The sequence below is a fragment of the Armigeres subalbatus genome, chromosome 3, assembly GCF_024139115.2.
Source record: "Armigeres subalbatus isolate Guangzhou_Male chromosome 3, GZ_Asu_2, whole genome shotgun sequence".
In the NCBI taxonomy this organism is placed as follows: Eukaryota; Metazoa; Arthropoda; class Insecta; order Diptera; family Culicidae; genus Armigeres; species Armigeres subalbatus.
The window spans coordinates 267,412,624-267,440,365 of NC_085141.1; the positions used below are offsets into that span (position 1 = coordinate 267,412,624).

A 27,742-nucleotide genomic window follows, 5' to 3' on the forward strand; every position below is an offset into this window, starting at 1 on the left:
TCACATATGAGTTTTCATAACATTGTACTTAAATGTTGTTTCTGAAATGTGAGAACGTCGAGTCTTGGTAGGTCCCAAGTTTGAGGCAGTATGAAGAGCAGTAACCAATTTGAACTTGAGAGAATGATGTTGAAGAAACGGTTGAGAGGGAAAGCAAAAATCTATTATTCGAGTTGCAGAGGTATTCAAAAAAAAATCAGTACTGGGGGAAACTCTTTCGCCGGCGAGCATTCCGTCGGCGTGGGCTATATCCACGTCGGTGACAAGCCGAGAAGATCACGATGAAATCGTCTGGGCACCCGTGAACAGGATGCCTTGCTCCACCAGGATCGCCGAACCAGCCTTGGTACCCGTTTGGTTGGCTTCTGTTCCGGACGAACCTCTTTCGCCAGGTAACTCTCTGTCGGAGTACATAGGCTTAATCTGCCGTAGACGAAGTCCGTGATTTAAGTCGTCGAGACGACATACACTTTACCGTGGAGGCTAGATATACTGGCGATAAAGAGTGGTTGTTTAATATTGGTATATTGCATCCCGAGCAGCACAAGTCAGACAAAAATGGTTGCGGCAAATTGATTGTAACTAAATCTGGTCCTATTTGGCAGTAACCCATGTGGAACATGTGTACTGCTAAGGATTGGTACATGTGCGCTGCCCACAAGCTGGTAGTCCATGCTTTTAAAACATAAAAATGTGCAGCTCGAAAAAATAAAAATATATACACGGCTGTGATTTATCTTTCCTATTCGAACAAAATCAACTAGTCATTCCTTACAAAAAATATAAGCTAAAATAATACTTTTTATTGGTTGCTACATAATGCACCGGCAATCTTCTGCTGGTTTCGCAATACTGGGTAAATTGTGCAACGATGCAGCCTTTCTACTGGAGTAACGATTCTTCAAATAATCTCGGCGTGCTATGTCCGCTTTTATATTTCTGTTGATCACTTTTACAACCTCCGGAACAACGCGAACTTCCCTTGTAACTCTCGGTGGCGCTCGTACCACTTCTACCACCGCCTCACTATTAACCGTCTTGCACCACGGACTAGAGGTCTTTCCACAATCGTCCACGCCATCGTGTCCTATCGGGAACTTTGCCAAACCATCTTCGCCAGTCGGTATCAGTACTTCCACCGCTCGATCAACCGGCTGTGGATCCTCTCCATTTTTGACGTCGTGTATCTCAACGTGCGGTACCTCATTTTCCTCATCATCGAAATTATTTTCGAGTCGCTCCAGAATCCGCAACCGCGGCATGAGATATTCGGACTCGTATCGCACACGATTTTCGGTAATGTGGTTCGTGGTTTTGCAGCCGGCTATTGCCATGGCAGAGTCCAGTTCTAGCCGAAGCAAATCCAGAACATCTTCTACACCGTGTTGTCCACTCACTGCTAGGCCCCATAAGGCAGCTCGTCCAACGAATACCAGCTTGGCACCCAACGCCAAAGCTTTGAAGACATCGGAACCCTGCGTTATACCACCGTCGTGCATTACCGTGAGGCGATTTCCTACAGCTTCGACTATTTCCGGGAGAACTTCTATCTGTGTAAGATAAATTGAAAAAGATTAATTTTATTGATGATTCATTACGGTTTATTAGTTGAGATTAGTATGGGATGCTTTATCGAAAAATAATATATTAAAGATTACAGAATCCTTATTCAGCATATACAGACATCCGCACAAACGTATGTGCATAAAAAACACGCAAATACGCATAAACACAAATATACTCACCACCATCATATGTCAATCTGTTAATTGGTACCTAACATTTGACTTCCTATCAAATTCCAGATTATGAAGTAACCATATTGCCTATCTTTCTAGTTCCTATATATATAATACAAGAACTATAGAAATATAACATTTTGTATAGTTTTGAAAAATCTTGTCACACGTTGGCGCGCCTAAACAGTAGAAGCATACATAAAAGAATACTTGTGACGATATATGTAGAAAAGATATTTTAGTTACAAGATAAAGATTGGCGCTTCGGTTCCCTTTGTTCTGCTGTCCGAAATATGTACCGTAATATGGTACCGAACTGTCACATGAATTGAATTTTTGTATGAATTTTTCCTTCATTGACATTTAGCACCCTATCCTCGCCAGCAAAAGATGTTCCGGATAGCGACGACAGCGACAATCTTTATCTTGTAACTAAAATATCTTTCCGATATAGTAATTAAACGTATTTCGAAATAAACAAAATGCTTCAATAAGCAAACTTTGGCTGTTCATTATGTGCATACATACGTTGTAAGAGCTAATCCAATCCTCAAAAATTAAAGAACAACTTTAGAGCCATTCAAATCATCGGGGATAGTGATGCTCACTCATTCTCACAAGCTAAGGACGCTAACTCACGCTGATTTTCGTCGAGAAATCGTTTTGCAGGAAAATAAAAACATCCTAATAAGAGATAACTATTTTTCCCTCACTGTCAATGCCACGCCAAGTTGATTTTATCGTTTTCGCACTTCCTTTATCCTTTTCGTGCCTTACTAATGCCAAAAAGAGTAGCCTATTATAAAACAAAAAAAGAAAACCTTTCCCCATTAAGCTGTCGATGCGGTGATGTGACTAAAGTGAACCCAATCCACTGCTATTTTATTAGTGTTCTGGGTTTGAATCCCGTTGCGGTCATAAAATTTTTATAACCCCAATCAACTGTGCAAAACATGAGCACGATTGGTTGCGTCCCCACTTTCCGAATCGCGTTTAAAGTTTGCATGGAAATTTGTATGCGAAAACGTACATTTTTGTATTATCACTCCTTCTTCTTCTTTTTCAATGGTTCTACATTCCAACTGGAACTTGGCCGGCTTTTCAACTTTGTATTCTATTAGCTTTCAACTAATAACTGAGGAAATGCCTCAGTTATTAAATGAAAGCTTTTCAACTCTAGCGGTTTGAATTTATTGTCAACCACCTTTCTCAAAACTTTAGTATAAACACAGAAAAAATAAAGTAGCTAAAAAAGTTTAAAGAACTCAACTTTGAGTACAAAAATAAATTTTTAGCTCACTAGTAGATAGTTTTTTCACTCTCTCTCTCTCATGAATCATATTAAAAAGAAAGAAAGCTGCATCGACCCAACGTGGGTCAACCCCAGTGCCAGTTGATTAAGTATTTATGAAAATGCAAAGCCATTTCTTTCAAAAGCGCAAACAGACCTTAAACAAATGGTGCACTATTCCCAACATTCACTTAGGCAGATGGCATAAATGGAAGATAAGAGCAGCGAATCAACTTGTAATGCGATTTGGATGAATGGTGATAAATTTTCATTTCATGACACGCAAATACCTAGACGTAAATCGGTCCATGTGAACCATATGATGACTTTTCCCGTAATAATGGTTCTTCTGTTCAAGATGTGGAGAAATATGAGAACATCGAAGAATAAAATCTACAAAACAAGCTACAAAATGAATTACGCGGACTTTCAAGAAGCACAAGAAGAAAAAAAGTAAATAATAAGCGGGATATGTCAAAACAACGGTCCATACATTAAACTATTATGCGGAAGGTCGTTATGCAATAGACGATAGAAGATGAATCATTAGTAAAATTCGATTAAAAGACGCTTCCCGGGAACCAGTTATACACGATTCGTGCTGTACTGGTGAAGTATTAACGAAGTGCCAGTATTTATAGAAACATTCCGTAAACAGCAATAGTTTGCTAGGCGATTTGTAAATGTGAAATGTTCTCAAATCCATTTGCAACAACCAATACGACAACAGTTGATGTGAACGGTCGAGAATTCTTGTAGAAGCGGCTACTGTCCATGATCCAAAAAACATCATAACCTAGTACTATTTTTTATATTTCTAAACGTCTACAAAAAAAGTTATAGCGCTATGAAGATTGGTTGCTCAAATCATATGCAAGAAATCAATGTTTCTGCCATAAGCACTACCGGGCTACTCATGGTTGTTAGAGGGCAAAACTCTTCTTCCATCTAGTCCGGATTTGTATTTTGAGAAAAGATTCCGAATAACTTCAAGGAGCACCCTAGCCCTATAGGGCAAATAATTTTGTATTAAAACTCAATTTAACTTTTGCTTCAGGTCGTTCGGCAGTGCGCGGCAGAATAAACAATGCTTTGCATATGGAAGGATCAATCAATCTTCGAAGCATTCTAACTTTTTTTGTACAAGCTCCAGCAACGTACCTCCTTCAGCAGGGCTTTACGGCAGCCTTTGGGTTCTACTTTAACAATATGTGTCATGTTTACCTCAATTAGTAATAATGCAAAAAATTACGTTCTCCCATTCTAATATGTGGTACGCAGTAGAAAGTATGGAGGCGCGTGGTACATCGTATGATGGTGGTGTAGATAGTCGTAGGGTCGCTAGGGTTTTGGGAAGGGGATTTGTGGAATAAAAATGAAAAATGTGAATTCTCCGGAGCTACCTTATTAAGATTTTTGAATTTTATTCACCCACCCTGCACTCACCTGACTTAGGTATTAGGCACTGAAGGTCCAATAGACACACATTCACCCCTTAAACTTCTTGGATGTTTCAACCAATTCAAACTGGGAAAGCTATTCACCACCGCACCAAGAAGCCGTATAACAATGTTCTTAACATTCAATTATTGCTATAACGCCCCAAAATCGACCAATTGTAGATATTTATTCACGGATACCATCGTTAGGATCTGAGTTTTTGATCCGCTATGTGATATCCAATACAAAATAGGTTTGATTATGAGAACCGTTTTTGTTTCTGCCCTTGCCTCCCCTCCCACATTTACCAAGCGCACATGTTAGAGCTATGAGGATGCTGATAGGGAGAACTATCAGCAACTGCTGCGAAACTCTCGTTCCCACGTAAATGACGTTTATTTAAAAATAACATTTCCTCGGCAATCATGATTTCTAGAAAATGACGAAAATCAACGAAAATAGCTTTCTTCAAGAAAGCTGCAATAACATGCATTCGACGGGGAATTCTGTCCCATTGTTTCCTATTGCAAATTGGACAGATCGGACTATGGGATCAAAAGTTATGGCCAAAATACGATTTATATACAAAAAACACGATAAGAAGTTCTCACTCATTTCTTTAGTATATCTAATGTACGAGAAAGGCACAAACACCGCTAGGTGGCTCGATCAGGTTTTTATTCTTTGGTTTTTGAGCTTGCGCCGGGAATGGATCCTTGCCGGGAATACCATCCGTAGCCCTATTCGGTATTTATTCTGATTTAACTAAGCTGTTTTTATACGTCATGCATTAAAGAATGAACGGCTGTATGCGGTTAGTATTCTTTACATGTGCATATTCTCACGGTAAAAAAATAATGATGACGTTGCCATTTCAAGTTTCAACCAAAATTCAAATGAACTCACTCACTTTGAGCGATGTATTGTTTATCCCGCGATGGATGAGCAACGCCCATTTTAATAGATCAGATGAGAAAATGCTGATTTTGTTGTATATTGAAATATACGTACTGGGATCGCAGTAAGCATTATTACAAGTTGGACGTATTTTCTCGCGTTCCGTTCGCTGTCAATTTTGAAAACCGGAAATTTTGGCCCAAGCAGAAAAATGGATAACTCTGAGTCGCGAACCCTCCTGACCTTACCATGCAACGACGTCATAGATCGGTGGAACGTGAAGAAGTTTTCCTCAAGAGGTCGTGTCTCCGAGTCCGGTCGGATTCCTACTATTGAAGCTGAATGAAGAAATCTGCCGCCATCTCGACTGAACGCCCAACTACTAGTAGCGAAGCAGCAATTCAAGCTTACTGGTTGTAGGGGTAAAAAATGACGCCTAAAGTTCAAGTTTGACGTTTTAACTAACATTTTTACGTGCCGTCACATTTAAAAAAAATTAGCTGTGTTTCACTATGATCTCTCTATTAACTATGACTTTTCTGACGAGCATTCAAAATTTGTTTGAAAAATGGTTCTAGCTCCAAACGAACTAAAGGTGGTACAAAAGGGTTCGAATTCGGATCGAACTAGATTTTCGTAGCAGCTATTTCCTGGCAGCTCAAAATTTAAATTTATTCGAATTTAGACGCGTTTAGATAGGGCTTACATGGGTAGTTGTAAATCCAATAATATTACTCTTATTTAACCTCATTACCTCAACTCTATAGCTGCACCCGTTGAAACCTAACCAAGCCAGTATAACATGTTAAGGTATTATTTTAAACTTTTAACGCCATTCCTACTTGCAGCACAATTCAAGCATAAGTATTTACTTCGCACTATTCTTTCTGCAGAAATAATAAATTTCGATATTTTTTATTCCTTTCTTTATTTGTTAGTGTTATTTTCCTTCTACTGTGGCGAGCAGAATACCATAGAAGTAGCTGCTGTACAGAATCCACACATAATCTATTTTAAGATTTCATTATTACTCGCCATTAATATCCATCTTATCGTGAGTCCATTTTGATGATTTTCTGTTTTTATATAATTATGTTTCATGTCGTGAATCCAATGATCATTGCATTGTTCGGTTGCCATTTAACGAGGTACGTTGGAGGAATGCTCCCGAGAAGAACAATTTGTCAGTCCTCATCAGGCAGTCGTGACGGTAAGGCGCGTTACCCAAAACGCCACCGTATGAGCTGCGCACTCGGCGACTGACGAGGGGCTGCTAATGACCATCCGCTTGTAAGACAAACGTGGAATATCATGATAACAATATGCAGAAATCCTAAATCAAATGAATCCTTATTTCCAGTTTTCAAGTTGTTCCAATATAATATGGAGAAGGATGGGAAATGGCGAACAATAGTTCAGTAGATGAATCAAAAATTTTACTCAATACATTTACATTTTTACATTTTTAATGAAAAAAAAGATATGTAGAGCAGGAAGTAATCAATATTCTATCATACAAATATATGTTAATATTTATATCGTTTTTTTTATTATTTTTACGTATTATATTGCATTACTAATATAAATAAAATGATGGATTTGCAGTGCCTACCAGAGTCTAGAGGAAGAAACCAACCTTCGGAAACCCAACATGTATTACGAGTACCGTTGTAATTCTATTGCATTACACTGTTGGAAGGAGACTCACTCTATCATCATATCATCATTATATATTTATATTTTTGTATTTGCAAATCTATTATTTTACAATTTCATAGCTCACTATGTCATGTCATATCATTATATTTTCATATTTTCGTATTCTTATATATTCTCATTTTGTCATATTTTTTGTTTCAAAATTTGTATGTTTTTATACGTCTATATTTTTTATAAATCCTATTTTCATAATCACGTGACCACACAATCAATTATTATTATTATTACTGTAATAGCGTAGTTATTCGTAGCAAAGCATTGTTGGTGGCGCGCCGACGCACAAATTATCGGCAGCGGATGTAAAATACTCTCGCAGGCGTGGCGTAGCGACGCACATGACTACAGTTGAAATGAAGCATACAAGAGATGGCGTTAGTGTAAAGGGTGGAATCCATCAAAATTCTATTGCTATAAAATTACTAATTACTCACTCATGTTTCTTGACCACTCCTAGGGGTACACTGCATGTTATCGCATATCTGTTCCATATGAATAGAAAACCCAGTAAGAATGGGACAAATCTGCGGTTGCAGGCATTACATAGGGCCAAGGTAAAAGATCTCCAGCTAAATGCACTAATGGTCTATTTTGATAATGATTGATTCCACATCACTACTTTCCTGTGAAATTACAGCTTTTTTTTATAAATAAACGTATTCCATGTATTACACGCAAAAAAAGCGTTCTTGATTTCGTGAACTAACGAGTTCACGGTGTATTTTTTCGTGAACAACAATCACGGATTCGGGAATACAGTCACGTTTTCAGGAACGTTCTGGAAAACGTGACTGGTGTTCCCGAATCCGTGATTGTTGTTCACGAAAAAATACACCGTGAACTCGTTAGTTCACGAAATCAAGAACGCTTTTTTTTGCGTGTAGATTTCCAATCAATAATACTCATGTTATTATGTTGTAATGATGTTCGATACTGCCTCCCCACTTTTGAACAAATATTTTCAGAATTCAAGAATTCAATTTCAAATTCAAATTTTCAATACCATGGAGGCAGTTGATCCTATTTGAAGGCAGCAGCATGACACTATCAGCTACCAAAACTACCACAGCTGCTAACCCAGCATAAGCAAACGCAGCCTCCAAATCGACCATAGATGGGCATTGTGATGACGTTTTCAATGGAAGCAAAGGAGGAAAATGCAAAACACTGGACGAAATAAGTTGGTGAGCATGTTCCAGTTCTCTTTCTTAGTGCTTCAGAATACTATGTTCATGGAATGTTACACTAAATACGCACAGGGCATCGTTTGCTGCTATTGCCGCGGATATTGTGCGAGTCCCAGGTATCCGGTTCAAGCTTTAGTTTGCAACGGTGGCTCTTCTCGACCTTCTACTCCCTGAGTAGTTACTACAAATAAGGGCGTGTTATGAATAATTAGTACATCCCATTCCCCACATTCCCTGAAGAAACCTCTCTTGCTTCAGAAGTGAATCCTTTTTGTGGTACTAGTATTCGTAACAAAAAGGGCACCATTACGGAGCATGAGATTTGATCAAATTATTCGTAGTACTACTTGATCAACACCCCCAGTTAGGTGAGGGATAGAGGATGACGCACACACACACACACATATTGAAATATACGTACTAATTAATAAAATAGAAGTTGCATAGGTCACATCACTTTCCATGGTGAATCCCCATCTATGTTTCTTATTGTCCCACCCATCTAATACAACTACCTTCCCGTGGTAATTGTGGAGATGCATAGGTATTCTCGGTCTCTAGTAGCAACAATAACCACACACAAACTTTCCCTTCCTTTCCCAACTAACTGTAAGGACTTGGCCGGCGCCGTTATTGATCAACAATTGAAGGCTGCTGAATCGTGCACTTCGAGAATAGATGATAAACCCCAACAACTATTCACATGGATCGAAGTGCAATTAGCACCAGCTCTGACCAATCACGGAGTAGCAACCATTGATATGTACAGTCAGTCTAAGCTAAGCTAAACTAACTAAGAAAATGTCATTTCTCAAAAATGATATTTCCCCAAAAATAAGATATTTCTCTTAAAATGCTCCGGAAATTTGCCAAAAGAAACATAATTTTTTTTAGAAAATGTATGTTTGCATGTTTGCATCGGCGCGCCGCCTTTTTGATTATGTCACACTACTACTATCACTAGAAGTCTGCCAAATTTTCGGACGAAATTCAAAAAGAAACCAGTGGACTATACATTGAATTTCCTGATTGATATCCCCAAAAACATCCGGATATCTGGAGTTTCAGATTTTTTTTCGTAAAAATGCCATTAATTTTTTTTTTAAACTCCATACATTTTTTCTGTTGAAATTTTTCCGTGAAAGCTAAAAAAGAAATTTCAAATAATCCAAAAAATTTCTCGATTTGTAGTGGTGGAAACTTCCAATACCAATTCAGTAAGCATACACGTGGGATTCATTTTTTGTAAACATCCGAAAACAGTAAACATTGCACGCATTCGGAAGAATTCAGCCCAATTTAGACGCAGTATTAATCAATACAGTCTAAAGCTTAGTATGCAGTTCTCAAGGAAAATGCTCAAGGAAAATTTGATCAAATTACCAAAGTAATTTTGACAATTTGTAAATAAAATCATAAAAGTAGGCGAATGAATAATATATTTGCATTCATTCGTCAGTCGATTTGGCAAAAATGTCATCATGCAGGTAAGTAATTTCAAATACTAGCACTTTTATTTGTTTTAAATACCTATTCTATTGTAGGAATATTAGATCAAAATCAACATAAGGTTTTGTAGCCTGGCCTGGCGAGGCTTTTTAATAGCTATGTGAGCAAATAGCCAATGCACCATCTCCGTGGAGGAACACTTGTTTTCAGTGTTATGAAAGCTCAGGGAAATTTCAGTTATTCTGTTTTTCACGAATAGTAGATACCAAATATTTTCCAGGTACACCAGCTGGCCAATTAAAAATGGACTTGGAAATCTGGTTCTACTGATAGCACGTGGACGACCAATATCATCACATGTCAAGTTCTTGCCAACCGAAAATCCCGACACACTTCAGGACAGTAATGGACGGAGATTCTCAAGTAGTTCGACTTGGAGTAACAAGCCATGCAACGAAACTACAGGAAAAATATCGAATGAAACGTGAAAACCCTCACACAACTCATTTACGGCACTTACCGCTCTTCTGGAGTGCGGTAAAATGACGGCTTGTAGGAGCCCTTTGAAGCTGGCACGTGGGGTCAGGAGCGTGGCAAAGACGGAATGGGCGCCGCCACACCGTGCGGGAACAAAAAAAAACTGCCAAATAAAAAGCCGGCTTATAGAATTGTGTGAGTTTGATATGGGGTAGCGATCTAAATTATTATATTTTGTTTAATTTCGTATCACACACCGCACAGGACCGCAAAGACGGCTAATTAATTGCAATTGCCCCAGCCGCCTATCAGGAGGGAAAATTCTTAAAACTAGTACTGTAACACTGGTTCTAAACAATTCCCACATATCTCGCCAAACACACAGCGAAACTAACCATAAATGCCAACGCATGGTTTGTAATAAAAATACCGAACCGTAAAGTACCAAGGTTTGACCATCCACATCTCAGCCGTTTTTTCAACAGAAGAATCTGTGGTTATATATCAAAAATCGGCTACTGAAGGCAAATCCATTGCATAAGTTTCGCAGTCTGTTTGTGGTCATCCAGCATGTGGCATTCCAGTCGTACCACACTGCATGTATGCAACATGATATGGAGTAGAAGAAATGTTTGGATGAGTATCATACATTTTATTTTATTAATAGTCATTAGTATTTTGTGATTTTAAAGAATATTGAAGAAATTCGGAAAAGTTTCCCCGGTATGTCGATTTTAGAAGTTCAATGTGAAGATCGTGACGAAGAGAGGCGATGCGATGGTTTGAAAATCGCACATTTTCGCGTGAATTACTCTATGATTTCTCTTTTAGCTGAACAGAACAATTATTGAAAAATAAACAAATTAATAGCAAACATCCGCCAAAAAGTATAAACAAACTTTTATGGTGTTTGATGTTGTGGAACCGTAATATAAAAGTAGTCATCATATTGTTAGTTACAGAATCAGTAGTCTTATGAATATTTAAAAATATTAGTCTATTCTATTAGTCAAAATTAGTTTAATTAGTAAGTAATAGTCTGTTTTCGTTGAAAAATCTAAAGCAATGTTCAAATACTGAGGATAACCAATCAGGTTCCAGGAGCCACGATAGCCTCAGTTGATCCAGGAGTTTATCCTAAAGATGTTCCTCTTGTGCTCCGAATAATCATCCTAAAGTTCTTCCAAGAATTCCTCTTGCAGTTCCTTGAGAAATTCATCCTGTAGTTGCATGAAAAAATTCCTCCTGGAATTAGACCAGAAATCTCTCAAGAAATTCCACCAGAAGTTCCTCCTGAAACTTCCACAGGACTTCCTCCAGGGACTAGACCTGAATTCCTCTGGGATTTTTTTCGTCAGGAATTCCTCTTGAAGTTTCTCCAGGAATTACTCGATAAATTTCTCCTGTAGTTCCTCCAAATGTTTCTCTTGGGGTTCCTCCCCAGGATTTTCTTCTGGATATTCTTCAAAAATTTCACCTAGAATTAGCCCAGAAGATTCTACCGAAGCACCTCCAAAAAAAAATCCTTATATGTTATAGAAATGTTCCGCCCTATGCTGACTCATCTTTCATGTATGTATGTATGTAGTTATCCACCATCCTGGCTTGAAACTTGCTCTGCATGCCGTTCCACTCAATAGTACAGTGTAATTCAATGATCATTCTGCTATTAATGCACTGCTGTATGAAGGGCCAAAAATAGATAGTCCGCCAGCAGAGACACTTACGCGAAACCCGCGGGATAGAGAGAATCACCTTCCAACAGTGAAATCCAACCGACTAATAACTAGATTTGCAATACTTAATGAGCTTTTCGAGGGATGGCTTCTTTTGAGAAGGGCTGACTCATCTTTCATCTACAAAAATTCTTCCTGAAGTTTATCCTGGAGTTTTTCCAGAAATACATGCTGGAGTTTCTCCAGCAATTCCTTTTAAAGTTTCTCTAGGCATTGTTCCTCCATAAATTCATCGCGAAGTTTCTTCTGAAATTTCACTGAGTTCCTCCCGGAATTCCTCCTGGAGTTCCTCCAAGAATTCATTCTGCGGTTCCTTCTGAAATCCCTTTTATAGTTATTTCGGAAATTTATTCTGGAGTTCCTGCAAATATTTCTCCTATGATTCCTTCATGCGTTTCTATTGGAGCTCCAGCAGGAATCCTTTCAGAGTTCCTCTTGGAGTTCCTACGAATATTTTTTTTAGAATTCCTTCAGCAGTTTCTCCAGAAATTAGTCGTGAAGTTGCTCCAGGAATTTATCTTGAACTTCTTCCAAAAATTCTCCCAGAAGTAAGTCCACATATTCCTCATGAAGTCCCTCCAGGTATTGCTCTTGGAGTTCCTGCAGGAATTGTTCCTGGAATTCTTTCAGCATTTTTTTCTGGAATTCCTCCAGGAATTTAAACCGAAATTCCTTGAAGACTTCCTCCTGAAGATCCTCTAGGAATTCCACCAGGAATTCCTCCTAGAACTCCTGTAACTCTACCAGGAATTTCTCCAGGCGTTCCTTAGGAAATTTCTTCTATACTTCTTCCAGAAATTCATCCGGGAATTCCTGCAGTAACACTTCTTAGAGTTCGTCCAGGAGCTCGTCCAGAAATTTCTCTTGGAGTTCCTTCAAATATTTCTAATGTTCTTCTTTTAGGAGTTCCTCTGATAATTCCTCCTAGAGCTCTCCTGCAAATTATCGTGGAGTTCCTCCAGAAATATCTCCTGAAACTCATCTTAAAGAAAGTCCAGGAATTCCTCCTGAAGTTCCTTCATGAATTCTTCCTGGAGATTCTCCAGAAATACCTAGTGGAAATCATCTTGAAGTTTCTCCAGAAATTTATCCTTAAGTTAGTTTAGGAATTCCTCCCGAAGTTCCTAGAGGAAGTCCTCCTTGAGTTCATTCTGAAGTACATCTAGATTTTTTCTGAAGTTCCTATAAATATTTCTCTTAGGATTCCGTCAGCAGTTCCTCCAGGAATTCATCCTCGACTTCTTTCAAGAATTTATCCTGATGTAAGTCCACGAATCCCTCACTGAGTTCCTCCAGGAATTGCTCCTGGAGTTCCTGAATTTCCAGGATTTGTTCCTGAAAATCCTCAAGAGATTCATTCCAAAATTGCTTAAGGGCTTCCTTCTGAAGAATCTCTAGGAATTCCTCCTGAAGTTCCACCAGGAATTCATCCTGGACCTCCTCCTGGAACTCTATCAATAATTTCTTTTAGCGTTCCTTCTCCTGGAGATTGTCCAGGAATTCCTGATGGAGTTTTTCCAGGAATTTCTTCTGAAGTTCCTCTAGAAATTGCTCAAGGAATTCCTCCAGGACTTTTGCTTACTCTAAATATTTCTCCCGTGATTTTTTTGGGATTCCCTACAGCAACTTATCCTGAAGTTCCTCCAGCAATATATTCCGGCGTTTCTCCAAGTGTTCCTTGTGAAATTCATCACGGAGTTCTTCTAGGAGTTCATCTTGGAGTTTCTTCAGAAGCTCACCTTGGAGATTATCCAGGTACTCATACCAGAACTAGTTCAGGAGTTCTTCATGGAGTTGATTGAGGAATTTTTCTATGACTTCTCGACTTGCTCCAGGAATTTTTCTTGTGGTTCATCCAGGAGTTCCTCCAAGATGTTTTCTGGAGTTCTTCGAAACATTTATCTTTCGATTCTTTCAGGAGTTCCTCCAGGAATTCCTCATGGAGCTCCCCTAGTAATATATCTCCAGGAATCCAGGAATTACTTCTGGATCTCGCTCTGCAGTTTCTTAAGAAATTTATCCTGGAGTTCATCCCGGAGTTTCACCAACAATTATTCCCAAAGTTCCTCCTAGATTTCTTCCTGTTGCCATCTTGAAGTTACTCCAGGAGGAATTTCTTCAGGAACTCCGTGAGGAATCCTATTCATGAAAGATTCTTGGAGGAACTCCAAGGTAACTCCCTGAAAGAACTTCAGAAGGAACAACTGGACAAAATTTAGGAGAAATTTCTGAAAAAATCCTGGAAATTATTTAGAAAAAAATGCAAGTGGAATGCCCAGTGGAACTCAAAAATTCCTGGAGGAAACCTAGGGAAAATTTCTGAAGGAATTTCTAGGATGACATTATGGATGAATGAGTTCCTTAAGGAATTCCTTCAAAAGTTCTTTAAGGAATTCCTTAGCAAGTTCCCTTAGAAATTTCTCCGGTAGTTCCTTTAGGAATTCCTCCAGGAGTTCGTTTGTGAATTCCTCCGGAAGTTCCTTTGGGAATTCCTCCGGAAGTTCCTTTGGGAAGTCCTCCGGAAGTTCATTTGGGAATTCCTCCGGAAGTTCCTTTTGAAATTCCTCCGGAATTTCCTTAGGAATTCCTTCGAAAGTTCCTTTAGGAATTCCTCCGGAAGTTATTTTAGGAGTTTCTCCGGAAGTTGCTATAGGAACTTCAACGGAAGTTCCTTTACGAATTGCTCCCGAAGTTCTTCAGAAAGTCCTCTAGGAATTCCACCGGAAGCTTTTTGAGGGATTCTCCGAAAATTCTTTTAGGAATTCCTTCCGAAGTTCCTTCATAAATTCCTCTAGAAGTTCCTTTAGGAACTCCTCCGGAAGTTTTTCTAGGATTTTTTTCGGAAGTTCCTTTACGAATTCGTCTGGAAATTCCGTTACGAATTTCTCCAGAAGTTCCTCCGAAAGTTTCCCTTAGTATTCCTCCGGAAGTTCCTCTAGGAATTCCTCCAAAAGTTCATCTAGGAATTTCTTCGGAAGTTACTCTATGAATTGCTCTGGAAGTTCCGTTAGGAGTTCCTCCGAAGGTTTCTTTAGGGATTCCTCTGAAAGATCTTTTATGAATACTTACGGAAGTTCCTCAAGAAATTCCTCTTGAAGGTTTTGAAGGGATTCCCCCGAAAATTCCCTTAGAAATTCCTCTGGAGGTTCCTTTAAGAATTTCTCCGGAAGTTCCTCTAGGAATTCCTCCGGAAGTTCCGTTAGGAATCTTTACGAATTCCTCTGAAAGTTTCTCTTAGTATTTTTCCGGAAGTTCCTTCAGAAATTCCTCCGGAAGTTTCTTTAGAATTCCGCGAATTTCTGAGGATGTTTCTTCAGAAATTCATCCGGGAAATTGTTATGGGATCCCTCCAAAAGTTGCTTCAGGAATCTTGGGAAGTTCCATCCGGAAGATCTTTGAGGATTTCCTCTGGAAGTTGCTTGAGGAAGTCCTCCGGAAGATCCTTAGGAGATTCTTCTGGAAATTCTTTTAGGAATTCTTTCGGAAGTTCCTTTAAGAATTCTTCCGAAAGTTTCTCCAGAATGTCTTTCGGTGGATCCTCTTGGGATTCCTCGGAAGTTCTTGCTTCTCCAGGAATTCCTTCGGAAATTCCTACAGGTCGACTCCTCCAGGTATTCCATCGAAAGATACTCTAGAGGAATTCCTAAAGGAACTTCCGGAAAAATTCCTCCGGAAGTTCCTTTAGCAATTCCTCTGGAAGTTTCTTTATAAATTCCTCTGGAAGTTCCTTCAGAAATTCCTCCGGAAGTTCCTTTAGGAATTCCTCGGGAAGTTTCTTTAGGAATTCCTCCAGAAGTTCCTTTAGGAATTCCTCCGGAAGTTCCTTTAGGATTTCCTCCGGAAGTTCCTTTAGGATTTCTTCCGGAAGTTCCTTTAGGATTTCCTCCGGAAGTTCCTTTAAAAATTCCTTCGGAAGTTCCTTTAGGAATTTCTCCGGAAGCTACTTTAGGAATTTCTACAGACGTTCCTTTAGGAATTCCTCCGGAAGTTCTTTTAGGAATTCCTCCGGAAGTTCCTTTAGGAATTCCTCCGGAAGTTCCTTTAGGAATTCCTCCGGAAGTTCCTTTGGGAATTCCTCCGGGAGCTCCTCTAGGAATTCCTCCGGAAGTTCCTTTAGGAATTTTTCCGGAAGTTCCTTTAGGAATTCCTCTAAAGTATCTTTCGATGGAATACCTGGAGGAGTCGACCTGTAGGAATTTCCGGAGGAATTCCTGGAGAAGCAAGAACTTCCGAGGGAATCCTAAGAGGATCCACCGAAAGACATTCTGGAGGAACTTTCGGAAGAATTCTTAAAGAAACTTCCGAAGGAATTCCTAAAAGAATTTCCAGAAGAATCTCCGAAGGATCTTCCGGAGGACATCCTCAAGCAACTTCCAGAGGAAATCCTCAAAGATCTTCCGGATGAAACTTCCCAAGATTCCTGAAGCAACTTTCGGAGGAATCCCATAACAATTTCCCGGATGAATTTCTAAAAAAACATCCTCAGAAATTCGCGAAATTCTAAAGAAACTTCCGGAGGAATTTCTGAAGGAACTTCCGGAAAAATACTAAGAGAAACTTTCAGAGGAATTCGTAAAGATTCCTAACGGAACTTCCGGAGGAATTCCTAGAGGAACTTCCGGAGAAATTCTTAAAGGAACCTCCAGAGGAATTCCTGGAGGAACTTTCGAAGGAATTCCTGGAGGAACTTCCGAAGGAATTCCTGAAGGAACTTTCGAAGGAATTCCTGAAGGAACTTCCGAAGGAATTCCTGGAGGAACTTCCGAAGGAATTCCTGGAGGAACTTCCGAAGGAATTCCTGGAGGAACTTCCGAAGGAATTCCTGGAGGAACTTCCGAAGGAATTCCTGGAGGAACTTCCGAAGGAATTCCTGGAGGAACTTCCGAAGGAATTCCTGGAGGAACTTCCGAAGGAATTCCTGGAGGAACTTCCAAAGGAATTCCTGGAGGAACTTCCGAAGGAATTCCTGGAGGAACTTCCGAAGGAATTCCTGGAGGAACTTCCGAAGGAATTCCTGGAGGAACTTCCGAAGGAATTCCTGGAGGAACTTCCGAAGGAATTCCTGGAGGAACTTCCGAAGGAATTCCTGGAGGAACTTCCGAAGGAATTCCTGGAGGAACTTCCGAAGGAATTCCTGGAGGAACTTCCGAAGGAATTCCTGAAGGAACTTCCGAAGGAATTCCTGGAGGAACTTCCGAAGGAATTCCTGGAGGAACTTCCGAAGGAATTCCTGGAGGAACTTCCGAAGGAATTCCTGGAGGAACTTCCGAAGGAATTCCTGGAGGAACTTCCGAAGGAATTCCTGGAGGAACTTCCGAAGGAATTCCTGGAGGAACTTCCGAAGGAATTCCTGGAGGAACTTCCAAAGGAATTCCTGGAGGAACTTCCGAAGGAATTCCTGGAGGAACTTCCGAAGGAATTCCTGGAGAAATTCCTGAAGAAGCTGCCGGGGGAATTCCTGGAGGATTTCCGAAGAAATTCTTGGAGGAAATTTCGAAAAAAATCTTGGAATAACTTCCGTTGGAATTCCAGGATGAGCTTCTGGAGGAATTCCTGGAGGATTTTCGAAGGAGTTCTTGGAGGAACTTCTCAAGTCCATTCTTAAGGAGCTTGCGGAGGAATGCTTGTAGGAACTTCCCGAGGAATTCCTTGAGGAACTTCCGAAAGAATCTGAGAAATTCCTGGGGAACTCCTGGAGGGACTGCCGAAGGAATTATTGTAGGAACTTCCATATGATGTTCTGGAAAAAAAAATCTGAAGGAAACTTACGCAGGAGTACCTGAAATTTCAGGAGGAACTTCCCGTGGAAACCAGGAAGAAAGCTCTGGAGAAACTTGCGGAGGAATTCTAGGAAGAACTTCTGGGGGAATTTCCTAAGGAACTTTCTAAAGAAAGAATATGCTTTTATTGGAAGGAATTAAGTACAACACAACGGATAGCTTCCGGAGGAATTTCTGGAAGAATTTTTTGACGAACTTCTGAAAGAACTATTGAAAGAAATTGTGGAGAACCTTTTTGGAGAAATACCTGGAGGAGCTTTCGGATTTGCTTCATTTTTAAGTGTTTTTTAATCGAGAATCCAGAGGAATTTCTAGAGGAACTTCTGGACGGATCATGACATCAACTGACATTATCCCTATAGGGATATAACAGCATACTGTTCCGATATATTCAAAGCAGTCAATCCATCAACTAGTATTTAATTAAAATTTTATTTTAATGTCATTGAAATTAAAAATATTTAATTGAAATCTTTTTTAAAAACTTCAAACGTCAAATAAAACCTGTCCGGCAAATGCGTTTTGCAACAGCGGCAATGATGCTGATTTTTTTTAGTACAAATAGTCGACATACCACTTGCCGTTCCGTTGCCGCACTCCATTGTGTTTCCCCCTAAAAAAAAGTGTACCAATAAAGCATTCTTAATTTATTCGTATATTTTATATTTGTTTTAATTTACCTACTACTTGACAACATTACAATCAAGCATAGCAAATTACTCTAAGTTGAGGCAATTGTATTTATTCTACGTCTCGTATGAGGTGAGGCGTTTTGAATGCAGCGAGAATTGTCGATACCTCCCATTTAAATTACACGGTTTTCTCACGTGAGACGTGTCGAAGTCGAAAATTCTCGACTCACTCGAGACGCAGAATAAGCACAAATGCACGCACTTGGATATTTATGATAATAATTGGGTAATACTAATTGAATTTATTTGGTATATTTGGCAGGGTAAATTCTGAACATGGCATACCATACATATTTCGTGTACCGTCATCGGCGGTGACAATGGGTCAAGGGGGTGAGAATGGGTCCTCGCTCTCACCGATAATCTGGAGGTCGGATAACAAAATCGTCCAAAAAGGTGTCTTATAATTTTGTTTTCATGCCCTCAGATACATTCGATCTATTCTACACGCATTCCAACTAGATAAAACAGTGACTTATTCTCACCCTCATTTGACCCATTGTCACCCTCGACGACAGTACTTGGAAGAATAAATTAGATCCTATTGAGCGGTCCATAACTTCCTGCCAAGCAAGAAACATCCTTACATCCTCATGGTGCCTTTGGGAACTTTTGTTGATAGGGAAGAGGGGTTCACTAACTCCGGAGGTGCAAATCTGATCGTGCTCATAGCAGCGTCTGTATAGTCGGTCCTCTTGTTAGGTCGGCTGAACATCTTCCGATTGTCTGCGAAGGACCCTGCCAAACTGTGAACTATGGTTCTTCGAAAAATCAGCCGGTTGGTGTCATACCTTTCTAGCCAGCATTAAAAAACCAAGCAACGAATAATCAAGAGAGAATGCGGATCGGAACACAGCGAATATTAGGGTCTAGTGATTGAAGGCTCGATACGTGCAACTGCAAATCCCTCAACTTCATTAAGTGGAAAGCACATTTGACGATTTACTTAAAGATTTCGGATTCAACATCGTACTGCTGCAAGAAGTGTGTTGAAAGGGATCAATTGTGCGAACATTTAAAGGTAATCATAATCATACCATTTATCATAGCTGCGACAACACACACAAGCTGGAAGCTTCCATTAGTGATAGTTGATATGTACATTGCGGAAGTGCTGCTAAAGTGCACCTAAAACGCAGGTCCGATAGGTGTTGAAGCAACGGCATCAAAATCTTCATAACGCACTCAAACTTTCATGTTGGCCAGGAGGTGGAGCTTTGATCGACTGTTGAAAATTCCTGGGCCAACGGTTCACGGACTGCCTAATTGATATTAGCACTTTCATGGCCAGCACCTAAATTCAACATGGTACCGTACATCTGAAGATCATCACATCCTGAAAAATTAAAATTGCAATGAATCACAATAAAAAACAAAAGAAGTGTGAAAAAAAACTTGACAAAACGTCACTTTACTTGCGGAATAATGCATCAGTGCATTATTCCGCAAGGCAAGACGTCAGTCAGTGATTTCTTCACTGCAATACGCCTGCTATTGCCGAATTATTCCGTTTCCTTGCCAGCTCCGTACTGCTCAAGGAATTTCAGTAGCGGAATCATTCCTTGACCATTCCTTGTCCTATCTATTTACCCAGTACTTTTGAAGTCCATACCACCCTTAAGTATGGGATTAACTGATGGAATTTCTCAGAAAAGCATCAGTATTTCTTTGGTTTAAGTGAATATTTATGAATTATGTTTTCACCATGCTGGTTGTTTATGTTTACATCTTAAACCGTCGTTGTCAAACGCACCAATAACAAGATCATTTTTTGCTCCGATTTTTCAATTTTTTCAATGCACCCCAAAACAGAATCAAAAAGATATTATTATTCATCAATACATAATGCGTTAGGAAAAGATTGATTGATTTTATTGCTATTTTACATGTTTCCGCTACGATTTCATAATAGTTCATATCGACATCATTCATTCAATGATTGCTTGCATACGACGCTACCGACAACGTGCAGAGTGTTGAAACAGGCGACGTCGTTGGCATAGTGCATTACTGGGGGGAATTTTTTCACTTCGTTCACTTCCTTATATATCTTCCCTAAATTAGCGCTATGTGATAATATCATCATACCGCCGCATACATTGAACTTAGAACTAAATCCAGATTTACTTTTTTGAGACGATGGTCAGGTATGTAGGCAATATATGAATTAAATTTATCGGTGCATATCGGGGTGGGTGGGGGTGTTGATTGTTTGACTGTGTTGGTAAGCCGCATGGCAGCCATTCTGTCTAACCCGAATGAATAAAGTTTTTGCAAAGTAATTTGAAGAGGCTTGATCTAGATTGTATTGCATTTCAAGAGGCAGGGAGAATTCACGACGTGGGAACAGTTGCTGCGGGTTGAATGAATTCAGGTAGGTGAAAAAAAAAACACTCGCATTTTTGTTCATTTTGTAAAAAAACTGTGACTCGTTCAGATAGCTCAATTTACTGCATCTAATCTCACAAACAGTAAAATAGGCTTTACTATCTTGCATATCTGTGGTTAGCTGCAAATGATTGAGTTTGTGGGGAGGATTGACAAACGATTAACAAAATCAACTAAAATGCAAATGCTACATTTATGCGATCAAGGGCAGTATAAAAGTCCTACAAACAACTTGATTGGAATGTTATTTGGACGAACTAATCCTTCGGCCGAAAAATCCGTTAGGCTGAACACTAACTCATCAAATAGATCATACGACCTAAAATGCCGTTTAGCAAAAAGGCCCGTTTGGTCGAACGGTCCTACAATTTTGGCCATGTTACTCAATTAGCAAATGACATTTTCTGCAAAATAACCATTTCGGCCAAACGATCCGTTAGGGCAGCGGTTCTCAACCTTTTTCGGTTGAGGTACCCCTTCGAACTATTGCATTAATTGAGGTACCCCCTCCTGAAAGTACACTGAAAGGAGCGGCATGGTAATTTCTACCGAATCAAGGGTTAAATTAAAAACATTTTACCACTTGATTTGTGCAGACTATAGTTTGCACTTGAATCAACTATGACTGCAGTTGATTTTACCATGCCGTATTTTTTGACATTTAGTGCCGAATCTAACTACATTTGTTGTTAAAAATACTATGTCCAGCTGTAAACATTGTAGTAGATGTTACCATGCCCATTGTAGAACGTTAGCAGTATTGAAAATTCACAAATTTGTGTAAACCAGAGTATTTATTATTGCTTTTTGCATTGAAACTTTTCGTTTCGTCACTGAAACCATTGACACTTGTCTTCAGCGACTGCTTCCGCGATAGAGCATTTGCACATTTTATTCACTCATACATCTATATTGCTGTCAAAATATGCATTTGACAATTAAATTTTCAGCTAAAAGCTCTATTTTTTGACACCGATGCACTCACACAACCAATCGACATCAGTTGTCAAAAATTCAGGAGTACCAACTTGACCACTATCACCTTGTCGCCGAGTCTGGCGCTGAGTGCTCGGCGCGGAAACCCAAAGGTGGGAATAAAATTTTGGGGCTTATGCGCAATATTCATTTTTGTATTGTTATTTCCTTATAAAATTCATGATATTCAATAACACTAGTGGGTTGGTTAGAACGAAAGCAATTATGTACCAGCAGTCCACATCCTTGCATTAATAGCTGCACTCATGCACATCGTAGTTTTAGATGAGAAATCATTCTGTTGAAGGCGCTTGCTGCCGATGTTTGAATTCTGAAACATTAGAAAAAAAATATGTTTACAATCTTACAAAGTGTGCTTTAGACAATCAACTTACCAGAATTAGTTTCCATTATTTGGCATTGGTTGTTGGCAAATTAGATCTCACTGATATTTTAATCCTCTATCTGAAGCACACATTTTACAGGGACAAAATGAACGCCGTCTGCAATGAATTGGTAAGTTTTACTGTTGACAGTTCAGTTATCATGACAATCCCTGTAGTTATTTTTACTATTTCTTGAAATGGTTGATTTAAAATCATTCATGTAGTTATTTTTACTACAAGACTATTTTCAGTGTAGGCTTCCAGGGCTCTTGAAAGAACATTTCGAAGCCCTTGAATCTCTTACAATTATTCTTCCACACCTTGATAAGAGGCTTCTGAGCCACTTGCATGGCGGCTTTCGAGCCACTTAAAAGGAGGCTTCCTTTGCATCTCGAAAGGACGCTTCTGGGCCTCATGAAAGTATGCTTCCAAGCTCATAGGAGGGAGGCTTGTGAGCCTCTTGAAATTAGGCCTCTGAGCCACTTGAAATTAGGCTTTCGAGCCTATTGAAAATAAGCTTATAAGCCTCTTAAAAGGAAGTTCCTGAGCCTCTTGAAAGGAGCTTCCCGAGCCTCTCGAAAGGAGGCATCCGAGCTTTTTGAAAGAAGGCTTCTTACCCTTTTAAAAGGCGGCTTCCGAGCCTGTTGAAAGTAGACTTTCGGGCGCCTTAAAACAAGGCTTTCGGTCTCTTGAAAAAAGGCTTCCCAGCCTGTTGAAAAGAAGCTTACCAGCCTCTTGAAAGCAGGCTTCCGGGCTTCTTGGAAGACGAGCCTCTTAAAAGGAGCTTCCAAGCCTCTTGAAAATATGCTACAAGCCTACAGGCCTACAAGCCTCTTGAAAGGCGCCATCCGAGCTTTTCGAAAGAAGGCTTCCGACCCTTTTAAAAGGCCGCTTCCGAGCCTCTTGAAAGTAGACTTCCGGGCGTATTAAAACAAGGCTTCAGGCCTCTTGAAAAGAGTTTGTTTGTTTGTTCAAAAGAAGCTTCTCAGCCTCTTGAAAGCAGGCTTCCGGGCTTCTTGGAAGACGATTTTCAGGCCTAATGAAAGGAGACTTCCAAGTCTACTGGAGAGAGGCTTCAGAGCCTTTTGTAAAGAGGCTTCCGAGCCTCTTGAAAGGAGTCTTCTGAGCTTTTTGAAAGAAGGCTTCCGACATTCTTGAAAGGAGGATTCTGAGCCTCTTGAAAGTAGCTCCCCGAGCCTCTGGAAAGAGACATCCGAGCTTTTTGAAAGAATTCTTCCGACTCTTTTAAAATGCGACTTCCGAGCCTCTTGAATGTGGACTTCCGTGCATCTTAAAACAAGGCTTCCGGCCTCTTGAAGGTGGTTATCCAAGCCTTTTGAAAAGAACCTTTCGAGCTTTTTGAAAGAAGGCTTCAGACCTTCTTGAAAGGAGGCTTCCGAGTTGTCTGAGTGAATGTTTCCGAGTAGCAGAGCGCTTCGATCGAATAAACTTCGCCGCCGTACCAAACTGACTATCTACAAAACGCTCATTAGGTGGGGTGCAGATGGTGGAGAAGGCGAATGAACCACGAGTTGCATCAGCTGTAGGGAGAACCATCCATCGTTCACCCCGCACGTATCCAGAATGACGGGTAGTAATCTGGTGAAAATGGATCTTGACAACGATCCTACGGGAACAAGAAGCCAAAGTGCGCAGCGCGCAAGGTGGATCGATTAGGTGAAAAACGATTTGCGGAACCTCCGCAGTCTGCGTGGTTGGCTACATGCAGCCATGGACTGAACTGAATGGAGAACACTTTTATGCACTGCACAGACCGGCCTTAGCCTGAAAAATAAAAATAAGTTATGCATATTTTATACGTGACAAAGTTTTGAAATGAAAAATACACAATTGCCAAAACTTTATCAATAAGTCTCGATTGGAATAGTAATACGTCCGCCATTACGCATTTTTGTCCGAGGTACCCTCAGGGGTACATGTACCCCAGGTTGAGAACCGCTGCGTTAGTTTTTTCGACCAAACTAACAGGTCGGCCGTATGTCGATATCGACCAACCCGTTTTCAATCTAATAACCATTTCAGCAAAACATTCAATTCGGATAAATTTCTTTCCGCTCAACGTGTTATTTGACTGAGTGCTATTTGGCTTTCCACTGGATGATTTTTTGACAAACGTTCATTTCCCATTCCGAAGAATTTCTTATGAACAATACGAGAAATTTCTCTTAGAAATCCAAAATAATTGCCTCAATATACAGAAAAAAAAATTAGAAATTTAGTCGAAATAAAAAAATCCTTATGGAAATTTTGAAAAAAAAATTATTAAACTTTAATAAAATCGTGTGCAAATTCTGAAGAGTTTCCTGTGGAATTTTCGTAGATTTTTTCTTTTGAAAAAAAACGAGAACGTTCCAAAGAGTTTCTTGTGAACACTCATAAACATTTCCGCGGATACTCCAAGAAATTTCCTGAGAAAATCTCGAATCCTCTCCAAAAACAATTCTCAGTAAAAGTTTGACAACTTCCTGTAAAAGTTGAGTTGTCCCGTCAAATTTTCCCTTGAAGGATCAAAATAATTTCCCGTGGAAATAAAAAAAAACAAATGAATATTTAAGGAAAAATTCCGAGAAGACGAATTTCCCGAGAAAGTTTATCTTAATCTTTCCGGTAAAATTGCAAGATTATTCCGTGAATGTCTTGAAAATATCCCAAAAAGTTAAAAAAAAAGTCTTTAAGAAACGAACACAATAAGAATAAACGGTACGCCGTTAAACGCCGCCGCCAACCATAGTTATGACGAACGCTACCTCCGACTATTTTTGGACCGGCGCACATCTCTAGCCAGATTATTTTTTTTTCTATGCATTAGAAAATTTCTGAAGCGTTGTCGTTATTGTAGGATTCTATTTTGCTAGCTTAATTCTCTTAGAGCAGCGATGTTCAGCATTTTGGGCGTTTTACCTTAATTTGCTTCATACACAATAAAAATGAGCTTCGACCATACAAGTTAGTACTTGGACGAAAGCTTTTCAATATATCTATCAGCTGAGGATATTAACTTGGATATTTTTTTTGGGTATCCAGCTGGAGCTACCTGGTAGCTTAAATTGTCAAGACTAGAGCCGAACAGAAGTTTTACTTCTACTAGGACTAATACTTAGAAGAACTAGTCTATGTTAACCACTTGAACACTATTTTAGTATTGTGATGGCTAGCATAATTTCAAATTTTTTTTGTAGTATAGATTTCCCTTTTACCCTTTTCCATTGTCGTTCTCCCGTCGGTCTGTCAAGCATATAATGGAAGTTCTAATTTGAAACGTTTTAAATGCACAGCGAAGGTTATCTGACGATTTGAAATGAAAAATTTGTGCAGAATTTAAATGTAAAGTTTAGTTTATAGTTTCTTGGAGCTGACAATCAGTAACTAAAGGCAATCTATGTTGACAACGGGTGATATCGTTTCCACCTCCAAGTAACACTTCTTGTTCTTGAAATAGGATATTAGTGTTAAAACCACTTCGTAAGATATGATCAAAATAAAAAAAGTGCGGCCCGCATTGTAATTTTACTTTGATCAAGTCGTTCGTAGTGATTTTATCTCCGATATCTGTTTAAATATCATCAGCTGATAGATATACTTATAAGCTTTCGTTCCATTACTGTACTAGAAGTTCTAGGGCTTAATTTATTTTTTGTATTGCGAGGAATACACTAAAACTATTATTCGTATAATTTTAAACGGAAACTCTTCTGAAATTCAACGTGTAATTTTCCTGAATTTCGACAGAATTATTCTGAATTTATATCAGGGAAATTCTTCTAACAACAATTCTTCTGAGTTTTCTCAGGGAATTCAAACCATTTTCACGAAAAACTCTTCTCAATTTTAATAATTCAACAATCTATTAAATCAATATTTCCGTTTGGTTCACAGTCATGTCTTTGATTTAATATGTCCAAATATAAATTCAAAATATGGGTTAGGGCTTCAGGTTAAAGAGAATGCACCTTAACCTAAAACGAAAATAAAAGTGTGTTAGTAAATGTATTAATAAATTAATAAATCAATTTTCCGATCTCCTTTGAAATTTTAATTGCACGAGCCCGCAAACATTCAAACATTTACACATTTAAACTCTTCTGACACCATCACAATGATTCATATATGACCCTCGGCTCCCTGAATCTACCAGGTCGGTGGCACGACGCCATGCCATTGTAGCCAACATCTCAGTATAAAATTCATGATAGTATGTGTTTTGTTTCAAAACATTACATTTGATTCTCATTAGGGCTGGAATCTACATACCGTTGCTGGAGCACAATCAAGTTGTCGTCCTCCATGATTGGAAACTATAATTCCTTGCACACCTAAATCGGCAGCCATCAAAGCATCCTCTCGGGTCAAAACACCCTTCAATATGACAGGAAGATCGGTGATATTCAATAACCATCGTAGTGAATCCCATCCCACGGTAGGGTCAAATTGATTTCTCACATATTCGGTTAAATTTTTCGAGCACACATTATTATGAGGGGGGCAAAAGTTCGCCAACGTTACTTTGGATGGCAAATTTGTAGGATTTTTCAGTTCTACCCTTCTCAGCCCAATTACCGGCGAATCAACTGTCACCACTAAGGCCCTATAACGAGCACGTTCGGCTCTTCGCACCAAGTTTTCTGTCATTTCTCGATCTTTAAATATGAACAACTGAAACCATTTCGGACTTCTCGGTACAGCTTCCGCAACATCCTCCAGCGAAACACTCGACAATGCACTAATCACAAACGGCACCCCCATCGATCTTGCAGCACGGGCCAAAGCCTTCTCGCCATCGCTGTGCGCCAACTTGGCCAGGGCCACCGGCCCAATTCCGATCGGCATGGCGAAGGTGGATCCCATTGCGTTGACCGTTAAACTGCGATTTCCGACCCGCGCCAGGCACCGAGGTCTGATCCGTATCTTTTCGAAGCACGATCTGTTCAAGCGCATCGTCTGCTCACAACCGGCACCGCTGCGGAAGAAGTCATGCGCGTTCCGCTCCAGTACTTCTGCCGCACGGGATTCGTACTCGCCAATGCAGGCAATTTCGCGGGCACGGCGGTCATTTCGCCGGCCGCGAAACAATGCGTCGAACATTGGGATGGTAGGATGGTGCGCGCGCGTAAGTGCACTTAGTAGTGCATAGGTGCTGTGTCGACCGCAATGGAAGTGAGACTAAACCTGGGACAAGGATTCTAATCGGCTATATATAACTTCTGGTGGGCACGGATATACTAAAGGCATGATTAACAGGTATGATGCATAAAAGCTTATTTGGATGGTAATATAAAGCGAAAAACTACAACAAACTATGTAAGTATTGTATACTTTAGGAAAATCGGGGCCTTCCTTAGCTGTGCGGTAAGATTCGTAGCTACAATGCAGGTCCATGCTGAAGGTGGCTGGATTGAATCCCCGGCCCGATTTAAGACGTCCCAGGGCATCAAGTATCATTGTGTCAAGTATCAGCTCTGAAGGGATGTGCGACACTACTTAAGCTACGTAGTGTTCGCAGTCAAATCTTTTATTTTATTGTAAAATTATTCCTTTGGATCCGTGGAACGTACCAATTCAAGAAATAGA

At 39.7% G+C, this 27,742-nt stretch overlaps 1 protein-coding gene across 1 annotated transcript; it reads right to left on the bottom strand.

Moving 5' to 3' along the window:
• Positions 1–812: 812 nt before the first annotated feature.
• On the bottom strand, positions 813–27,310 carry LOC134222452 (2-Hydroxyacid oxidase 1-like). Its single transcript, XM_062701596.1, has 2 exons — positions 26,426–27,310; positions 813–1,550 (listed from the first exon to the last, which is right to left on the bottom strand). Exons 1-2 carry the CDS (start codon positions 27,254–27,256, stop codon positions 813–815), a joined length of 1,569 nt encoding a protein of 522 aa, XP_062557580.1. The 5' UTR covers positions 27,257–27,310.
• Positions 27,311–27,742: the final 432 nt, after the last annotated feature.